The sequence below is a fragment of the Lasioglossum baleicum genome, chromosome 1 (assembly GCF_051020765.1).
Source record: "Lasioglossum baleicum chromosome 1, iyLasBale1, whole genome shotgun sequence".
NCBI classification, from domain to species: Eukaryota; Metazoa; Arthropoda; class Insecta; order Hymenoptera; family Halictidae; genus Lasioglossum; species Lasioglossum baleicum.
This window is the reverse complement of record NC_134929.1, coordinates 5,575,980-5,595,943: the sequence shown is the minus strand read 5'-3', so window position 1 is coordinate 5,595,943 and position 19,964 is coordinate 5,575,980. Positions and strand designations below refer to the sequence as shown.

Genomic DNA, 19,964 nt, shown 5'->3' with positions numbered 1-19,964 from the left:
TGACGTCGGTCGTCTGCGACAGATCGACGGGTCGCCACACTAGGAGAGGGATTAAGGTAAACGGCCGTATTATGAGACAGATGCTAGAGACAAACTTGATATTTTCAATGATTTTAAATAATTAAAAACATAAAATGCTGCGAATTTGTGCGTTATTCAATTCTTTGGTGTTTTCTGAAGTATAAATAATTTTTATAATATAATTATAACGTTAAAAAATAATTATATGACTGAAAAATAGGAGTAATGTACACGTACGTATTATGAGACAGCTTGGACACACTATGTCCCTAGTGTCTCATACCGTATGTCCCTATTTATGGAACAGATAAAAAAATCTAAAAACCACTCTTTTTTCATATTTTAGTTTATTATTCGTTTTTTTTTAATGAATAATATAACATTGTACATAAAATATTAAATAAACTGTAAGATAAAGTAATAAATTAAACATCAATAAAACATAAATAAAAATTAAAATAAATTATTGATTTTCGTAACTTAAACATTTAATCTATTTTGTTTCTTCTTTGATTATTTTTTGTATTTCTTTTATTTTTTCCTGTAATTTTTTTCTTTCGTTAGATAATTTCAGTTTCTCCTCTTGGAGTTTCTTTTTTTTAGAAATCTTTTCTTCTTTAATTTTTTGTTGCTTTTCTTTCTCAAGTTGCTGTTGCCACCAGGCATCTGACGTTCCAGCTGATGGTAGCTTAGATTTGCTACAAGATTCTATTTTAATCCTTTTCTTTTTTGACAAATATTGTGATGGGAAGGTAAATGCATTTGCAAAATTGTCATTCAGATTGTTACTATTGTCTATTGTCGAAAAATGTTGTAAGTATTGGCACTTGTATCATAATCCATATTTTTCTAAGCTCATTTGACTTACTTACCTTGATTATATATCAGCTCAGTATTCTCCTGGTCTACATTGATCTTATCCGTTGATTGACTAGTTAAAGATTTGCTCTTTTCAGGTGATAAGTTAATGTCATTCATTGGTATATCACATATGATTGCACCATCCAGTGTAGTATCATTTAATAGAGTCTCATCTACAAATTGTAATTTAACATTTTCTTGTACATGTACCCTTTCTGGTACATGTATTATCTCTAACACTGGTTCGTTGTTTACAACGGATGTTTCTGGTATGATATGTTGTGGATCATTGTCAAAAAGTATATTCTCTACAGGTAAAATTGAATTGTCCTCCTTATTTTCATTAGCAGTGTCTTGACTCACTATTTTAATTCTAAAATCAATTAAATTTTCCACACTCCTGATGGTAGGTTTCGTTCTTAAATTATGATCTAAAGGTATAAATAAAGGTATAAAATCATGCATTATACATAAGAAAAAATGGGATTAAAAGCAAATAAATTATTTGTAAATATAAAATCATATTTGAAGAAGACTTGTAATTTCTGATTTTGAAATCTTCATAAGTATTTATACCAAAAGATGTTCCTCCAATTTGAAGCCAATATTCAAAAAGTCCTTTCTTCTCAATATTGCCTGTCCACTGTCCATTTGAATTTTTAAATTCTAATAATTGTTCAGGAGATATATTTTTCTCAAATGTTTGCAAATGCTGGTTTTTATCTTCCATCACATTATTTGATGTTACTTGATGCTCTTTTACATTTCCTTCTGCATGAGTAGAAATACTTCTTTTTGGTTTGTTTAAAATGTCATAATCAACAGCATTAGGATTAAACGGCACTAATCCAGATGCTTTGAATCCACTTTGTATAATGTCTTTTTCATCTTTTAAACTATCTAGTGCCATTTTTAACACAAGTGGAAAGTCTCCTTTTTTAATTTGTATCCTATTATTTTGCACTTTCCATTTTGGTACTGTTCGTTGCCATGCTTGCTTAAAAGGGTGGAAAAAAGCTATGTCCAGAGGTTGTAGTATATGAGTGGAATTTGGATACAGTCCTATAAGTTCAATTTTCCTGTCTCGGCAGAAGGATACTACTGGTATAGTTATGTGTGACGTGTGATTATCCAAGTATAGTATTACCGGGAACTGTATATTTTCTTGTACCAGCCATGGATGAAAAACATTTGTTACGTATTCGTAAAATGTTTCAGTGGTCATCCATCCACTCTCTGATATTCCAATACCCCAGCCCTTTGGAGTATTTTCTATAATATCCTTTGGTACTTTTGCAATATATGGAAACATTATCATAGGCGGGGCACGAGTACCTGCTGCACTATACATGAAAAGGACAGTCAGATTTTCTTTCCCTGTATCTGTAATTTTATACGTTGAGCGACACCCTTTTTTAGTTAAAACTTTGTCTGAGTCAGGACATAGTGCTATACTTGTTTCGTCACAGTTGAATATTCGGTTTGGAGGAATATCTAGCAAATTTTTAGTATTTAAATACATTTCCTGCTCATTAAACCAGTCTGTTAAATTTTGACTTGTTACAGCAGCTCTGCTTAAACTTAGGTGCTGTACAGATCTAATTGTTAAATTCTGATGGCGTTTCCTAAATCCTTCATACCAGTGACGGCCTGGACGGTTTTCAATAAATGGAGTTTCTTTTTTCAATGATTGTATATACTTTTGAACACAATCTAAAAGCTCTGTTTTATTAACAGGATATCCTCTTTCGGCTCGATATAATATCCAATTAACAATTTCAAGTTCTTCAGTTTCCGTGAGAACAGTTGCTGGTCCAGTTTTCATTTTGACAACCTCTGGATTATTTTTCCTCCTAGCTAAGGTTGCTACGGGAACTCCGTATGCACTAGCAGCTTTCCTGAGGGAAATTCCTGTGTCTAATGCTTTGATAGCATTCTTTATACTCTCAGGAGTATAATTTAATCTCTTATTTTTTTTCTTCATATTTGCCTTACTGACTAATACCGAAGACTTTCTATTTATGTTACAATTAGTATTGACACTTTTTTTCTTGAGATTTTTTGTGCCTGCCATACTTAATACTAAACTTAATACTATACTAGACTAAAAATCTGTAAGAAAACAACTTATTCTAATAAATAAATGTAAATTTCAATTTGCATTAAAAATACTTTATTATATATTATAGGTTAAAATTAAAATTTTATAGGTTAGTTTTATAATTTTCAACCCAAAACTTCAATAGACTTACTTACACGTATGTTAGATAGAAATAGAAGTTGAATTAGATGATACTATGAGAAAAACAGTAAAAAAACTTAGATTTAAGAACTATTTTCATATAAATAATAGAAGTAAACAAACTCCAAGTTGCTGTCTCATAAATTGGTGCCAGGCTAGAATCAACAGGTCCATGAAACATGGAACAAGCAAATTATTGTACCATAAATACGGACTTCTAAAAGGGTAGTGTACATAATATAAGACAGCTTTATAATTAATAAAATTGCGCCAGAATCCTAATCGTATTTATTTAATTACAATCTACGACTTTTCAGCTTTCGATTAAGCTATTTAACATCTTTTAAACTCATTGAAATTTGTAAATATGCTTAAAACAAAAAGCTAAGTGTATTCGTATTTCAGCTCAGAGTAAGCTAAGTAATTTTATGCAGACTTGGAGAGGACAGTTCAACTTCATTTTTTCATATTAAATACATTAAATCAACATTAATATTTGTACACATAGAAATTTGAAGGGTCATATTTTTATATAAATATAATTTTATTTAAATTGTGACATGCATGTATTTATAATATATTCCCCTTTCATTTTTGTTTTTAATGTTTCATAAAAAGGGACATTGTTTCATAATACGGCCGTTTACCTTACGTATTCTCGGCCAGTTTGCAGTAGAATCTCCATCCTCCTTGATGTTGTTGTTGGGCTCCTGGTTGTTGTCGTCAATTTTTCCTCCGGTCGGTCTCCGTCTTGCGTTTCTATTCTGCGTCGGGGTCACCAATGTGGGGGATCTATATATGAGAGAGAGGAGGAAAAAGGAAGGAGAGCGTTTCGTCCTAGGCCCGCTAGAGGACTCATCAGTAAGGCTATCTAGCGGGCCCTGCCTTAGACGGTTGGGATGTCGGAAGGCGGTTGAGGACTGTATATATACAAATCATTGAGGAACCGAGTTCTTGCGGGAAAGGTCTTTCGACTCCTGTCCCTCTTGTGGCGTATGTAGGAAGTTGCCGCTACATTATTATAATTTTTTTTCTTTTTTTTCACCTCAGCCAGTTCTATATCTGTTTGTTTTAGACGTGTCGAGGTTGGCAGTGGAAAGTGGTTACTTGAATATAGTGTGCAACGCGTTATCGCAGGTATTGTCAAGGCTGCCAGGAGATAGTAGAACACAGATTCACTTCTTCAGCATATCTGACAACGTGTCCCAGCATCAGAAAATGATTATACTTGATATAGATAGTAAAAAGACAAAACATACGCAATGCATTTAATAGTGTACTCATTTTCAATTTAACAACAAGGAATCTTTTTTGTAGATGTTTTTTTGCCGTGTCCAGATAATCTAATAGTCAATTTAAAGGAACGAAAGGAATTAGTCAGGGACTTGTTGACTCAGTTACCCACCAAATTCCAAGGACCGCACGATACTAACAGTGCTTTGGGCGCTGCACTGCAAGCTGCGTATAAACTTATGGTAATTTCTATTTCTTGACAAATTATTTTTTAATATCTTCGTAAATTTCACGAATTTTGAAATAAATTTTTAGGAGAGTGTAGTCTAAATGTAGTCCATAGTCTGGACTGTTATAAGCCAGAGAGTACCCTAATAGCAAAGCGAGCAAGGACGTACCACATTTGAACCCAGCTACGGACTTCTACAAGAGATTAGCACTGGACTGCAGAGGACAGCAGATTGCAGTCGATCTATTCCCACTAAATAGCCAATATGTATTGTGATTTAGCCACACTTTGTATGCAATTTAAACATTCTATTCACACGTTACTCTTAATTAAACTCCGGATTTTTATGTGTTAGATATTAAAAACAAATACTCGTTAGATCACCGAAGTTAAACAACGTGGAACGTGACCGGCACTAGGATGGGTGACCGTCTGGTCAAAAACCGGAAAGTGACCCACCCGGGGTGTTTTTCACGTGTTGTTGGCAAAAGGTGGTTCGGAACCCACCATAAACAGTAGGTCCCGCTGAAAAGGCGATGGTGAGAGTGGAAAAAGGAGAGGATTGGTAAATGAATTTGAAACCCTGAGAGGACCAAATATCATGTCCATACCATACCATATTAAAAACAAATATATTTGTTTTATTTAGTTTTGTCATAATTGTATAAAGATCCGCAGTCGGGTACGTGTATGATTAATTATTATGTAAAGAGATCTTCTAGTTGCACAACAATTTTATTATTCTTTCCGGTATCTTTTTTATGTTCCAGCTGGTATGTGTAAATTCTCCGGTGGTTGCATATAGTAAGTTCGAGGATCGAAACCGCAGAACGCAGAAACTCTCGACAGAATACTCGGACGTTATCTCACTAGAAAAATCGGTTTCGAAGCGGTGATGAGAATACAATGCACGCGGGGCTTCAGTATTCACACTTTCCACGGATCTCCATAGTTTGCCTAATGTCAATCCGAACGCCGGTTTTGGAATGCAGATCTCCATCGAGGAGAATCTCTCGGACGTCCAGAACGTGTGTTTCCAATGTTTACATGCAGCTTTGCTTTACACGTCGAGTACAGGTATTTACAAATTCTAGAATTTATGAGTTTGACCACGGTATGAATAATGATTCGGATCTGTTCCAGGCGAGAGAAAAATCAGGGTACACACGCTGAGTTCGCCAGTCGCTAATATAGTTTATCAGACATTCTCCATTCCGCTAATCAACAATGCATAGTAGGCCTATTTTTGAAAATAAGTAAGATCGTTTCTCCAGAACGAAAAGTAATCCATTAGTCTCTCTCGACTCACATTTATAATGTATTTGGTACACTTTCGAGAGTTAACAGTTAACTGGGATTGTTATGAATATTTTCGCAGTTGTGGACAGGTCTCAACAGTCCTCCATTATCCAACGCGAGGGACGCTTTGATAAACGTGGGCATAGACGTGGTGTCAGCTTACAAGTTGTCTCAGTCAACGATGACTGGCGGTCTAATGGTTCCAGGAAGCTTGAAACTACTACCTCTTCATATTATTTCTCTGCTCAAATGTGTAAGTGTTCCTTAACACGCGATAATGATGAGATGTTACCGATTCAACACCGATTCAATTGATTTTCTGTTTTGTAGATTGCCTTCAGGTCGAGAATAAGTACGCGACTTGACGACCGTGTGTTCGCAATGTGCCAGTTGAAAACTCTACCCAACTCTACCGTTGTTCCAACTGATCCAGATGATCTATCCGGATCTGTATGCGGTGCACGCGCTCGAGGATCGAAACGCGAAAGACGTTGATGGTAAACGTTGCCCGCAACCAGGCCTGGCCAGCAATCCAGCTGCATCTCTCTGCTGAAAACATATATGTACTCAAGAGAGCTTCATAAAATGAAGCAGTTTGCTCCAGTTTGCTCTTCCCACCATACGTGTGTGTGCGTGCGTCCTAAATACGTGCGATGCGTGCGCAATCTACTTCCTTCTTCTTGCGAGCATGTGCTCTCTCATGTGCCGCGTGCTCAATGCTGCAATAAATGGATATGCACTTGATATGCACTCCATACCACGGAATCCTGATTATTTTACATAAAATGCTTGTCTCGGCACGAGAAAAATCTTCGAATTTACGAAACACTATTACCACGAGAAACTTCCGTCATGCCGTAGAAAAATTCGATTGCAAACTGAATCTGTAGAGATGTAGAAAAGTATTTACAGAAAAAAAGAGACAGAAATCTTTATAATATTCATTTTACCTAATTTGACAAACCTTAATTGTTATAATAATCATTGTGATAGAAAAATAATAATAATAAAATTAAATTCAATTTAAATGCTTCACAACACACTTTTCTTAAAACAATATATATAACATTCAGGAATATGCGTATATACGTATCAAGAATTATTCTAAACAAATGATTTTATTTACATATCTGATTACTTTCCAAATGTAAAAAAATTGAGGAAAATAAATATGTTTTTTCATACAATTACAAATCAGTTTTATTAAAGATAATATGAAAATGACAGGATAATGCATTGTATTATACAAAACTTATTATAATATAATATAATAAGTATTATATTACTGCTTATTTTTATCTTATTACTTTTCTTTATAATATAATATAATACAATATCCCAGTAAACAAAATGCTCGATTTTGCGACCTGCCCTGTAGAACGGCATTCGGCACATTAGTGGGACTGTGCTGCCCTCTTACGAAGGCAGAATTCAGGACCGAGCTGGACCGAGCTGAATAGAATATGGAAATAGCAAGCAACTCCATCTCGTGTTCATTAGGCAGTTGCGTGTTTATCGGTGTTACCAAATTTTTTTGCACAGAGGTTGGCAACACTGATAAATACCCAGAAACTGGGGGTACAGGTCCACCTCTTACGTCATGGCAGAGAGTATATGAGAGTGCTCACGCCCGGGTTTTGGCCGTGCCGCTTTTGTCTCCACATCATGTTTAGCCTGGAACAGCTCCTACATCATCTTTAGCATGGAACAGAACCTACATCATCGTTAGCAAGAAACAGAACCCACTTTACTGTTAGCACCGACGAGATACTGTTAAAGACTGCCAGCCTTACGGGAGTTGGCGGGACTCGAATTTTTCGGTGTTCTCTTACGCCCTCTAGGATATATTCTGACTGGAGTGAGAAACAGGAGGCCAACGACGGCATTTCGTCGGTGCAGAAGACACACTGTATTGGTATCGTGTTAGCAACGCGCCCGCGCGCTACACTCGCCAGCGTACCTTTACTATATCCGTGTGCGCTGCTTGTGCGAGCCACAATCTATTTTTAGAACTTGCCATGTTGCCATGCTTTACGGCTTACGGAAACGAAACTGAAATTCGACTGTCGAGCCGTCGAGCGTATGAATCGCAATCTGGAGCTAGCCTTCGGGTCCCCGTGCAGCGAGGATTTTTTTTTTATTTTTATTTTTCATTACTTTTTTAATTACATTTTTTAACCTTCCAAAAAATTAAAAATGTTAAAACTATGTTCAAAATATGTATTCATTTTAAATAGAAACGTTTTGTTACTGTCATAATTGCATTAATAAAAATTGGTATATGATCGAGAACAGGTTGATGGTATTTATTTGGACTGATTGGAGAATACGAAAATGCAGGAAGTATTGTTTAGTTTATGAAACAATTTGTAGATTTATTAGTTGTCAAACAAATAATAAAATAAATTGTATAATATATATAAATTGATTTTATACTAGCATACACAAGTTTATTTGATCTTCTGTCTTCCTATAATAAAAAAACACAGTCATAACTATAATTATAATAGAATTTCATAAAATATTGAGGTTATTGCAAACTCATCTTTTTTCGCGATGATGCTCTAATTTTATTGCTTCTCTCGAATGTCCATTTCCTTCCGAGACAGTGCGTTTCTAAGTGTAAATAAAAAATGTTGATATAAAATGTATCATAATTAAACTACAATTATTCTAATAACGTAGAATGTAGTACATATTAAGTTTTAATTACCAGGATTTTCTTCTTCGACGTTAAGCACCCTTTACTGCTTCTCGTAATTTACGTATATGGACATTAGGGTGGACCTTATTTTTCGACCATGAAATTTTTTTGTCCCGTAAACCAGAATTGTAACAAATGTTGAGAAAATGATCTGGAAAAATTTTGGGGCCGATTGGATCATGGGAAAATGAGGCGCAGCAAATTTGAAAATTTTGAATTTTTTAAATCTTTACATAAATAGACGTTATGATATATCGTTGAATTTGTCTTTTTTCTCTTTAAGAATCCGTATGTAGCATAAACAGTTGTTGATAGAAAAAACATCCGTGACTTTGAAAACTTGAAATAATTACTTTGAAAAAAAAATTTTTCTCTGATACTATATCCACCTCCTTATATACTACAACTTTTGTTTGAAGAGTTTTTTTATATATACATAACTGACAGAGATATTAAGGGGCGTAATTTGCATTATTGGGAAGCATACAACTGCGCATATAGCTATTTTCATAGCTACATGCTGCCGAATAATGAAAATTACGCCTCGTAATCGAAAAAATAGGACTTTTGAGGCAGATAGCGCCCTAGATCGATGTTTTATCTAGCGTTTTTGACTAGTGAAAAACCCCGTGTTTGTATTATCGAGAAATGAGTAAATGAATATCTTGCAATCCTGGAAGTCTCTCTACTACCTTAACTAAATTCATTAATACGCTCCAATCTACAAAAGAAAAACAGTTAAAATATCGGAAAAAGAAGTTATTATGAATAATAAGTAGACTGACTGAAACATAGACTGAAGGTGGTCAATGATACCGCTGAACGGGGCGTTAAACTAATGGAGGATCATATTAAAATTTTATATAGAAACAAAGTGGAGAAATAATATATACTATACAAACTGTGATGGAATATCGACAGCAGTATCCTGACGCCACAAAACAGATTTGTCAAAGGATTTTTAAATATTTTTTAATATAGAGAGAGAAACACCTGATCAATCGCTACATGCGATTAATTGCATTTTTAAGAGGCATTGAAGACAGCTTATTAACTGAGAGTTATTAAAGTTTTCATTTTCCTCAGAGTCAGTAAGTTCTTTATTTTTCTCGGAGTCATTAAGTTTTTCATTTTTCTTGGAGTTATTCAATTTTTCATTTTCCTCAGTGTCGTCAAGTTTTTTCATATAGACCAGTCGGCAGGTCGAAAAAAGGCGTCTACCTGGAAAGTATTCCGAACTTAATGAAATTTTGACACGTCATTTAGGGGTACTCTGGGGAGTCGAATCTCAGTTTTCGACCTCGAGGACCCTGTGCTAACTTGGGGAGGGGGAAAAGCCACTACTTTTATTACCTTGTTTTGGTTTTTCGCCTATCGGGCTCGAGTCGGGTACGCGATACATCAGACACATCGGGAAGCTTATGACTAGACTGCGGATTTTATGCATGTATGACAAAAATGTACACGTTCAATTTAAAGCAGTGGACATGTTAAAAATATTTAAGGACATCAACGTATTAGTTTCAGCTTAATAGGATAATTAAAAGAAGAATACAATTTATATTTGGCTCATGTGCCGTGCAATCAATGCAAACATTTTTTATTTTGCATAAAGATCCGCAGTGTACTCATGACTCACCTTTGTCGGGCGGCTTCTAAAACAATAGAACAAGATCGCGCGAACGAGTTATCGCGATACCCGAGAATCAACTGTGCGTTCTTATGAAATAGATAATAATAATAATGGTACGTATTTCTTTCATAACTTGTACATAATGTGATTTTTATATAAGTACATTAGGTATATTCGGCAGACATGTGCATGATCGTTATTTGTGTTAAAATTTGAAATAATGCACGTTTCACGTGAAAAAATTATAAGAAAATATTTACAACGTGGTATGTAATAAGTTATGATAACTTTTCAGTGGGTGACGTTTTTATTAACTGTTAAGTAACCTACTTAACTATCATTAATCTTACACAAATTCTTAAAAGATAATATATAGTATACAATATAAAATAAAATAGAAATTAACTTAAAATAAAATCATATAAAATAAAAAACTAGAGGGTTATTGTTGCTCGCTCGTTTCGCTCGCTCGCGAGTAGGGTTGTTTTTGCTCGCTCGCTTTGCTCGCTCGCGGATAGGACTGCTCTTGCGAAAGGGTTAGTGGTACGCATGGCTAGTAGTACCTATAGCTATTAATGTTTTTTTTTTATTTGGTGTGTGACTCTCCACGAGCCACACAAAGAACTTCCCGATTCGTTAGTTGCAGTATATTATTATCATTATTAAGTGTACGTCTTAAGAAGATTATACGTTTTCAGGGAAATTCAATAGTTTTCTACTTATCAAAATGTTTGCTATATGGCGTCACATTAAACCAACATCGTATGCTCGTTGCTCGCTTGGTTCCTTGTTATAGCATACTAATGTTGCAAAATAAATTGTCTTAATTAGTTTTTCGCAAACGATACAACTCCTCATTATCCGGGTTTGCAGTAGTGATCTTGGTTTTCTTCGATACTGTTAATTTAAATTGTCCCAAAATATATAAACTGCGTTCAATTTTGAAACTCTGCTCAGTGCTACATACAATATTTGTAAAGTTCGCCTTTCTGATTTTTTAAAATCCAAACATACTTTCTCGTATGTTTGTCCCTGACTTTTATGAATCGTAATCGCTTCAGCAGGAACCACTGGAAATTGACTACGTGTGATTTGATATTTTTCCTCACTCGACATATTTACTTGATTCGATATTTTTATTATTGGTGTAAAATTTTGATCAATATTTGTGCATTTTTCATATAATCACGATAACGAGTTCTTACTTTCACTCCTACTCTGGCCAATTGAAAATCTAACCACAATATAGACGGAATTTTAGTATTTTCTTGAAAAGTAATAAATTTTAATATTCCGCATGTGTGCTCCATTAATCAATCCGTTTTCAACATCAATGTTATTAATAATTATCATATAGTTTATATTAATTTTCAATTTAATCTCAATTAATAATTCGTTTTGAACTGATTGTTTTTTTAAAGATTGTAATATAAATTTTTTTTTGTACTTTCATCGATATTCTTTGAAAATGTATTCTCGCGAGTAGAGATGATTAACTCACTCTTGCATTGGGATAATTTTCGATTATTGTAAGCGGAAACATCATCGTAAGGTACAAAAAAAAATTTAAAAAAAATTTTTTTTTTTAAATTTTAAAGAAATCGAAAAAAATTTTTTTGTGTAATTACGTTTGTTTCTTCGGTGGAAACTTTCCGTTCTCTCGTATAAATTGCATTGTTGAATGAACTTCTTTCGAAAAAACTAAAAAAACTACTTGACCAAAATGGACCAAAATCTAATCAGCTCTAAGTTACAGCGGGGCATATCGATTGCATCATTCATCATCCTGATCGCGTTGTTACTTTTTCTGAAAACGTTAACGAAAAATTTGATTACATAGAAACGGCCATACGCGCGCGCACGCTCGCGCGCGCACACACACACACACACACACACACACATATACGAACATTTTGCTGAAAATAGTCTAAAATGACTGCAATGACCATGAAACGTGAAGATCTGCTAAAAAATCGATTTTCGATTTTCGGGGTCATTACAATAACTTCCCTATAAAATCGGGAAGTTAATTATATAGAGCCTATAGATAATACAGAATAAAATATAAACACGAAATATAATACGTATAATGTTTATATTTATATTTCGGTTTTAATTATTGCCATACTTTACCATATTGTAATCTTCTAGGTGTATTGTATAACTTCCGTAAGGATATTTTAATGATATTATCGATACATATCTAAGTTCATTCGGAGAAAATTCGTTAAAAAGCTAGAAATATTGTCTTTTAAGTTTTTCACATGAAACGTGCATTATTCAAGCTTTAATACAAATAAAGAGCAGGCACGCGTTTGGCGAATATACCTAATGTAGTTATAAAAAAACCAAGTATATTAAAAATCACGTTATAAGTAAAGAAAGAAAACCATTATTACCATTATCTATGTCATAAGAACGCAGAGTATTTGAATCTCGGATAACGCAATAACTCGTCCGCCCGAACTTGTTCGATTCTTTTCGTACCCGCCCGACGAATTCGAAGTCGAATCGAAGGGCCGCCGCCGGACTTTCTGCGACCCGACCCGACTCGAACCCGAACATCGAGCGGCCCGCACATCCCTAAATTATTTATAATTATAAATATATTATATTAAATGACCTATATTATAATAACCTATATTAGGTAATTATTATCACACTTTAAATAAGTAAATATGGCTCAAATTATGCCGTATTTAGGCTCATTTTAATTAGAAGGATCTCACAAATACGTTGGTAATTCCGTAAAAAAGATTGAAAAATAAAAAACTTTCCTATGTGCATTGATGTAATCGGTACGGAGCCTTTTGAACTGTGTCGGCTGCCTCGTACCTCAGTCCCTCTTTGTCGTTTACGAGCTGTCGTAAAAAAAGTTCTGGTACATATGTTGATAGTCTAAAAATATGATCAATGCTATTTTTCAATTTCTCTAAAAAACCTGCATTTGTCGAATTTTTGCGTGTTTTTCACTTTATGTAATTAACATTTTGAACCAAAAAATCGGGAAAAAATCTCAAATATCAATTTCAATTAAATGCAATTATATGATTAAATTAATGCAAGTAAATGGGGAAAATGGACCGAAAATTGAATGGCACAACGGCTGTTTAAATAATTCGAAGGACTACCTCGTCCGGCTGGGCCCTTCATTCCAAATTGTAATATTCCAATATTCCAATATCATTTTAAATACATATATTCAAGTACTATTTAAAACTATTAATGAGTTTTAACAACAAAATATTTTAAATAGAAAACTAAATTTTGACATATAAGATAAGATTATAGCAAGCTTGCTATAAATGTCGAAAACTCGAGTCTGGCCAGATATGAGACTTTCAATTTTCAGGAAACACTATTCTATGATGACGAACGGAGAAAAGGGAAGTGAAGCTCGAGGGCTTCGGTCGCCGTGGAATGGAGTGAAACATTGTAACATGATACGGGTCGGGTGGGGTATATCGGTGTGAGACTACTAATCAAACAACAAAGCTTAATTATTTATCCTTACTTTTTTATAGGATTTTCCTTAACATATTTGGTGAATTTTGTTTCTTTTTATGAAAATGATACCAAAATTATACAATTCCGATGATATTTGCTTATGCGATGAGCGACGCAAGTTTCGGACACAATGAAGGACAGCGTCGGGAAAAAAATAGACGCGGAAAGTCCTTATTCTTTTAAGATTTCGACTTCGACTTCGTCTGCTAGCTCTTCGCCTCGTCGCACAATGTACTCATAAATGAATCATGTTTCAGGAAGTGGTTCAGTTCAGAATGAAATAAAATAATGTTACACGCACTTTTTAAATAGCGTCATGGTGCAAGAAATATTCGTATAGAGTCAAATAGAATTATTTTTTTAGATATCTTCGTACGAAATACTGCCTTTAAATAACATTGTATGGATAGGAGCCGTCGAAAATTAGTTTAATTAGTTAATACTTTTATCTTGTTACTACCTCTACTTTAATAATTGCAGTCAATAATGCTGTCGAGCATTACAAGTATGGGATAAATAAGTAAAAAAATTAATTTTCTGTTTCCTACTAAGGATCTTAATAAGAACGATTGAATTTTGTCATTACACAACATAACAAAATATTTTTTAAGAATCATTATTTTATATATGTATAACGCAATAATGTTCAAATTACTTTTAAATTCCAATACATTTGTAGAATATTACGTAGTAATTACTTCCATTTTTCCTACATCTATAAACTATCGATTATATTGTAAACAATTATTACAATGGTGATAATAAGGAAAATAAGAATGCAATAAGAGAATTATATATAGTATTATAAGGCAATTACAGAATAGGTAATGTCAGCATTCTACTATATCATTCTTCTTCAACTTGACGAAAATCTCGTCGATTGTGGAACTTTTACCGCTGTGGTATATCAGATCACTGTAACTTTCCCGTTATCCCCGCGCCCACTCGCGCCCACTTACCGGTCCCGCGGAATAACACAGGGGCTGGCAGTCTTTAACAGTATCTCGTCGGTGCTGTTAGCACATCTGACGACATCTGTGACAATCTGTGTCGCTCGAATATTTCTCTTACGCCCTCTAGGTTATATTCTGACTGGAGTGAAAAACAGGAGGCTACCGACGGCATTTCGTCGGTGCAGAAGACACTGTATCGTGTTAGCAACGCGCCCGCGCGCTACACTCACCAGCGTACCTTTACTATATCCGTGTGCGCTGCTTGTGCACTTGCGCCAGCCTGCGCCAGCCACAATCTATTTTTAGCACTTGCCATGTTGCCACGTTGTATGTATTGCTTTACACGGAAACGAAACTGAAAGGCTGTCGAGCCGTCGCACAGTGGTCCAAACGGCCGATTTAGGAGTGCAAAAGTCTAAACGCTTCTAATAATCGATAATTCTGTGTTACATGTATTCTATACACATTAGATAAGTATAAAGAAGGCTAATTGAGTTCCGTAAGTTTTTTGAAATATCTTTTTTTCTTAAAATATAGCAAAGAGGAAGCAACATATTTCAATTTATAATGCCAGTTTTAATGTACAGTGTTAGAAAAGAAAAACTTGTGCACAATTCTTCATTTTTTACAAAAGTATAATTTTTAGAAATGAAATTTACGACAACAACAATAATAATACATATAAAAAACACAATAATAATAAAAATAAAAACAAAACAATATTTATATCTAGTTATACTATTATATTTACATCTAATTAGATATAATTATACAACCTAACACAATCCAAGCTGTTAACGATCTCTTCGACACAATAAGAATGGGAAACATTCATGTGGAAGGCCCATAATAATAGAAAATCAATCTCTTTTTGTTTACGCTCTCTACGACTCGCAAAAAGAACTGCCAATCGGCCCTCCAACAACAATGCCACAACACCAGGCATTCTTTGCACATTATTGCCTAATACGTCTATTAATCGTCTATTATATATTATTATAATAGTACGTCTATTATATATGTACGTCCTACGCGTACTCGTCATCGAACTGTACCAGAAAAAATAAAATAATTTACTAATCTGCATTTTTCTACAAATAAATTTGATGAAACCATAAACTACATATTTCATTCCTAATATTCATGCAAAAATTAACGCGAATACGGGCGAGTATCGTTAGTATTTCCTACCAACTTAAGAAATGAATTTCTTAAAACCTCTTCGTTCCACGCGCACTCGTCATCGAACTGTATCAGAGAAAATAAAATGACTTGCTAATCTGCAATTTCCTGCTAATAAATTTGATGAAACCATAAACTACATATTCCATTCCTAATATTGATGCAAAAATTAGCGCGAATACGGGCGAATATCATTAATATTTCCTACAACAAACTTAAAAAATAAATTTCTTAATACTTCCTTGAGGAACATTACTTAAACATTTCCGAAAAATTGTTTTATATTTTTTTTCATATCTTCCCAATGCTTCTGAACACGGCTATTATAATTAGAAATCAATATTATCGTTCTAGACAATAAATAAGAGTTGAAAAGGATGTCCTTTATATCGATGTACTTGTCATACTGCTACTTTCAACCTATGCCACACTTAACAATAATTGATTTGAGAAGTAATATTGTCGATTTCAGCTTCTACAGACATATGTGTTGATGTAAGAAACAGTATTAAATGCCTACTTCATGTTTGGTTTTTTGACTTTTGCACTCCTAAATCGGCAGTTTGGACCACTGTGCGTCGCGTCGTCGAGCGTATGAATCGCAATCTGGAGCTAACCTTCGAGTCCCCGTACAGCGGGGATTTTTTTTATTTTTATTTTTCATTTCTTTTTTAATTACATTTTTTAACTTTCCAAAAAATTAAAAATGTAAAAACGATGTTCAAAATATGTATTCATTTTAAATAGAAACGTTTTGTTACTGTCATAATTGCATTAATAAAAATTGGTATAAGAGAACAGATTGATGGTATTTATTTGCACTAATTGGAGAATACGAAAATGCAGGAAGTATTTTTTAGTTTATGAAACAATTTGTAGATTTATTAGTTGTCAAACAAATAATAAAATAAATTGTATAATATATATAAATTGATTTTATACTAGCATACACAAGTTTATTTATTAAAAAATACAGTCATAACTATAATTATAATAGAATTTCATAAAATGTATATTGAGGTTATTGCAAACTCATCTTTTTTCGCAATGATGCTCTAATTTCATTGCTTCTCTCGAATGTCCATTTCCTTCCGAGACAGTGGCGTTTCTAAGTGTAAATAAAAAATGTTGATATAAAATGTATCATAATTAAACTACAATTATTCTAATAACGTGGAATGTAGTACATATTAAGTTTTAGTTACCCGGATTTTCTTCTTCGACGTTAAGCACTCTTTACTGCTTCTCGTAATTTACGTATATGCAACATTAGGGTGGACCTTATTTTTCGACCATGAAATTTTTTTGGTCCCGTAAACCAGAATTGTGACAAATGTTGAGAAAATGGTCTGGAAAAATTTTGGGGCCGTTTGAATCATGGGAAAATGAGTTTTTAATGGAAAATGGGAATTTTTTAAATCTTGACATAAATAGACGTTATGATATATCGTTGAATTTGTCTTTTTTCTCTTTAAGAATCCATATATAGCATAAACAGTTGTTGATAGAAAAAACATCCGTGACCTTGAAAACTTTAAATAATGACTTTGAAAAAATTTTTTTCCTTTGATACTATATCCACCTCCTTATATACTAAAACTTTTGTTTGAAGAGTTTTTTCATATATACATAACTGGCAGAGATATTACATATAAATAAATTCATTAATACGCTCCAATCTACAAAAGAACAAGAAAGCGAGCTAATAAAAACGTGGTAAAAATAGTTCTAATATCGGAAAAAGAAGTTATTATGAATAATAAGTAGTCTGACTGAAACATGGACTGAAGGTGGTCAATGATACCGCTGAACGGGGCGTTAAACTAATGGAGGATCATAATAAAATTTTATCTAGAAACAAATAGGAGAAATAATATATGTATACTATACAAACTGTGATGGAATATCGAAAGCAGTATCCTGACGCCACAAAGCAGAATTTGTCAAAGGATTTGTAAATATTTTTTAATATCGCGAGAAACACCTGATCAATCCCTACATGATTAATTGCATTTTTAAGAGGCATTGAAGACTGCTTGTTAACTGGGAGTTATTAAATTTTTCATTTTCCTCAGAGTCAGTAAGTTCTTTATTTTTTTCGAAGTCACATTAAGTTTTCCATTTTTCTTGGAGTTATTAAATTTTTCATTTTCTTCAGTGTCGTCAAGTTTTTTCATAGAGTCATTGAAGTTTCCATTTTTCTTGGAGTCATTAAATTTTTCATTTTCTTCAGCGTCATTAAGTTCTTTATTTTTCTCGGAGTCATTAAGTTTTTCATTTTTCTTGGAGTCATTGAAAAGTCCCTCTTTGTCGTTTACGCGCTGTCGGAAAAAAAGTTCTGGTATGTTGCTAGTCTAAAAATATGATCAATGCTATTTTTCAGTTTCTCTAAAAAATCTGCATTTGTCTAATTTTTGCGTGTTTTTCAGTTTGTGTAATTAACATTTTGAACCAAAAAATAGAGAAAAAATCTCAAATATCAATTTCAATTAAATGCAGTTATATGATTAAATTAATGCAAGTAAATGGGAAAAATTGACCGAAAATTGAATGGCGCAACGGCTGTTTTAATAATTCGAAGGACTACCTCGTCCGGCTAGACCCTTCATTCCAAATTGTAATATTCCAATATTTCAGTATCATTTTAAATATTTCAAGTACTATTTAAAACTATTAATGAGTTTTAACAACAAAATATTTTAAATGCAAAACTAAATTTTGACAAATAAAATACGATTATAGCAAGCTTGCTATAAATGTCGAAAACTCGAGTCTGGCCAGAGACATTATTTTCAGGAAACACTATTCTATGATGACGAACGGAAAAAAGGGAAGTGAAGCTCGAGGGCTTCGGTCGCCGCGGAGTGGAGTGAAACATTGTAACATGATACGGGTCGGGTCGGGTATATCGATGTAAAATAACACAATATTTTTTAAGAATTATTATTTTATATTAAAACGTTTGTAGCTTATTGTAACGTTGACCGATTTTGACGAAATTTTCAGAATATGTTTAATTGACACATATCTACAAAACGTATTTTTAAAATTTTCAATGTAGGCCCATATAAAGATGTTGTAAAATGCAACTTTTAGTAAGTAAGTAAATACGTATTTATTTATTTATTTCAGCCTCGTGGCCCAGAAATTGGACTTGGATTATAATTCTCGAAGCCATTCATCCCTCTATTTATCCATTCATCCGTTCCTCCACCCATCCATCCATATCGCATGCCACATCAAATACCTTATTGTCTATGTTGATCTATCCCAATCCCAATGTCTCCCCGCTAATCCCGCCTCTCTCTTGATTATCCCTTGTGATTAATTCTTTCCTTTTTTCTCTATACTCCTAACCCATTCTACAATTTCTCCCACTCTTTTCTCCTGTACTATCTTTTCTATACTTATGTTAATTTTTTCTACCCCTTCACAGTCTTCTGCCAGGTGTTTTAGTTTCCCCAAGTGTCTCTCATTTTTTCTACAATTCCGATCAGTTGCTATTTTTGAAAAAATTATTTTCACATCCTGTACTAAACTAATTGTTCTAGCTTCCCAAAAAGTTCAAATCGTTTAGTACAATATTAAAAAAGTTATCATTTTTAGAGCGTCCGAAAATTTTTGCGAGTCACAGTATGTACATATATCGCACAGAACACAATTCTTCTTTCTATTAAATCGCATTTCTTAGGTCAAACAATTGCGTTTTGTAATGTATAATAACATGTAATAATAATGTAAAATGTAATAACGTTAAAAATTACTTAATATACACCCGCGGTAAAATCAATAAGTATAACTTTCCTCCTCACAGCAGAAACGTCGAAAAAATTTTGACAATGATGTCCCACAATAAAAAAATCTGAAAAAACTTGACGACACTGCCTGCTGTAGTACTTTATCAAGGAACCAAACAGTAGAATAGCATGTTTTCATATTTTCTAGAAATCTGCATTTTTCCGATTTTTGGGGGTTTTTCATTGTTTACGACTACAGTTTGCAACCAAAAAATCTGAAAAAATTCTATAAAATGCGTCTTAGGATCCAAAATATGTAACATTTTTTTTAGAATTTTAGAACGTATTTGAGACCGAAAAATT

At 33.6% G+C, this 19,964-nt stretch overlaps 1 protein-coding gene and 1 pseudogene across 2 annotated transcripts; one reads left to right on the top strand and one right to left on the bottom strand.

Moving 5' to 3' along the window:
- Window positions 1-917: 917 nt before the first annotated feature.
- LOC143221405 (uncharacterized) lies at window positions 918-3,298 on the bottom strand. Its single transcript, XM_076446890.1, has one exon. The coding sequence runs from the start codon at window positions 2,954-2,956 to the stop codon at window positions 1,340-1,342; it is 1,617 nt and encodes a 538-aa protein (XP_076303005.1). The 5' UTR covers window positions 2,957-3,298; the 3' UTR covers window positions 918-1,339.
- Window positions 3,299-3,303: 5 nt separating this feature from the next.
- Window positions 3,304-7,060, top strand: LOC143211110 (protein transport protein Sec24B-like; annotated as a pseudogene). The gene is made up of 8 exons (XR_013009396.1): window positions 3,304-3,322; window positions 4,200-4,364; window positions 4,463-4,599; window positions 4,701-4,876; window positions 5,357-5,663; window positions 5,730-5,842; window positions 5,965-6,138; window positions 6,216-7,060. The product of XR_013009396.1 is annotated as a protein transport protein Sec24B-like (transcript).
- Window positions 7,061-19,964: the final 12,904 nt, after the last annotated feature.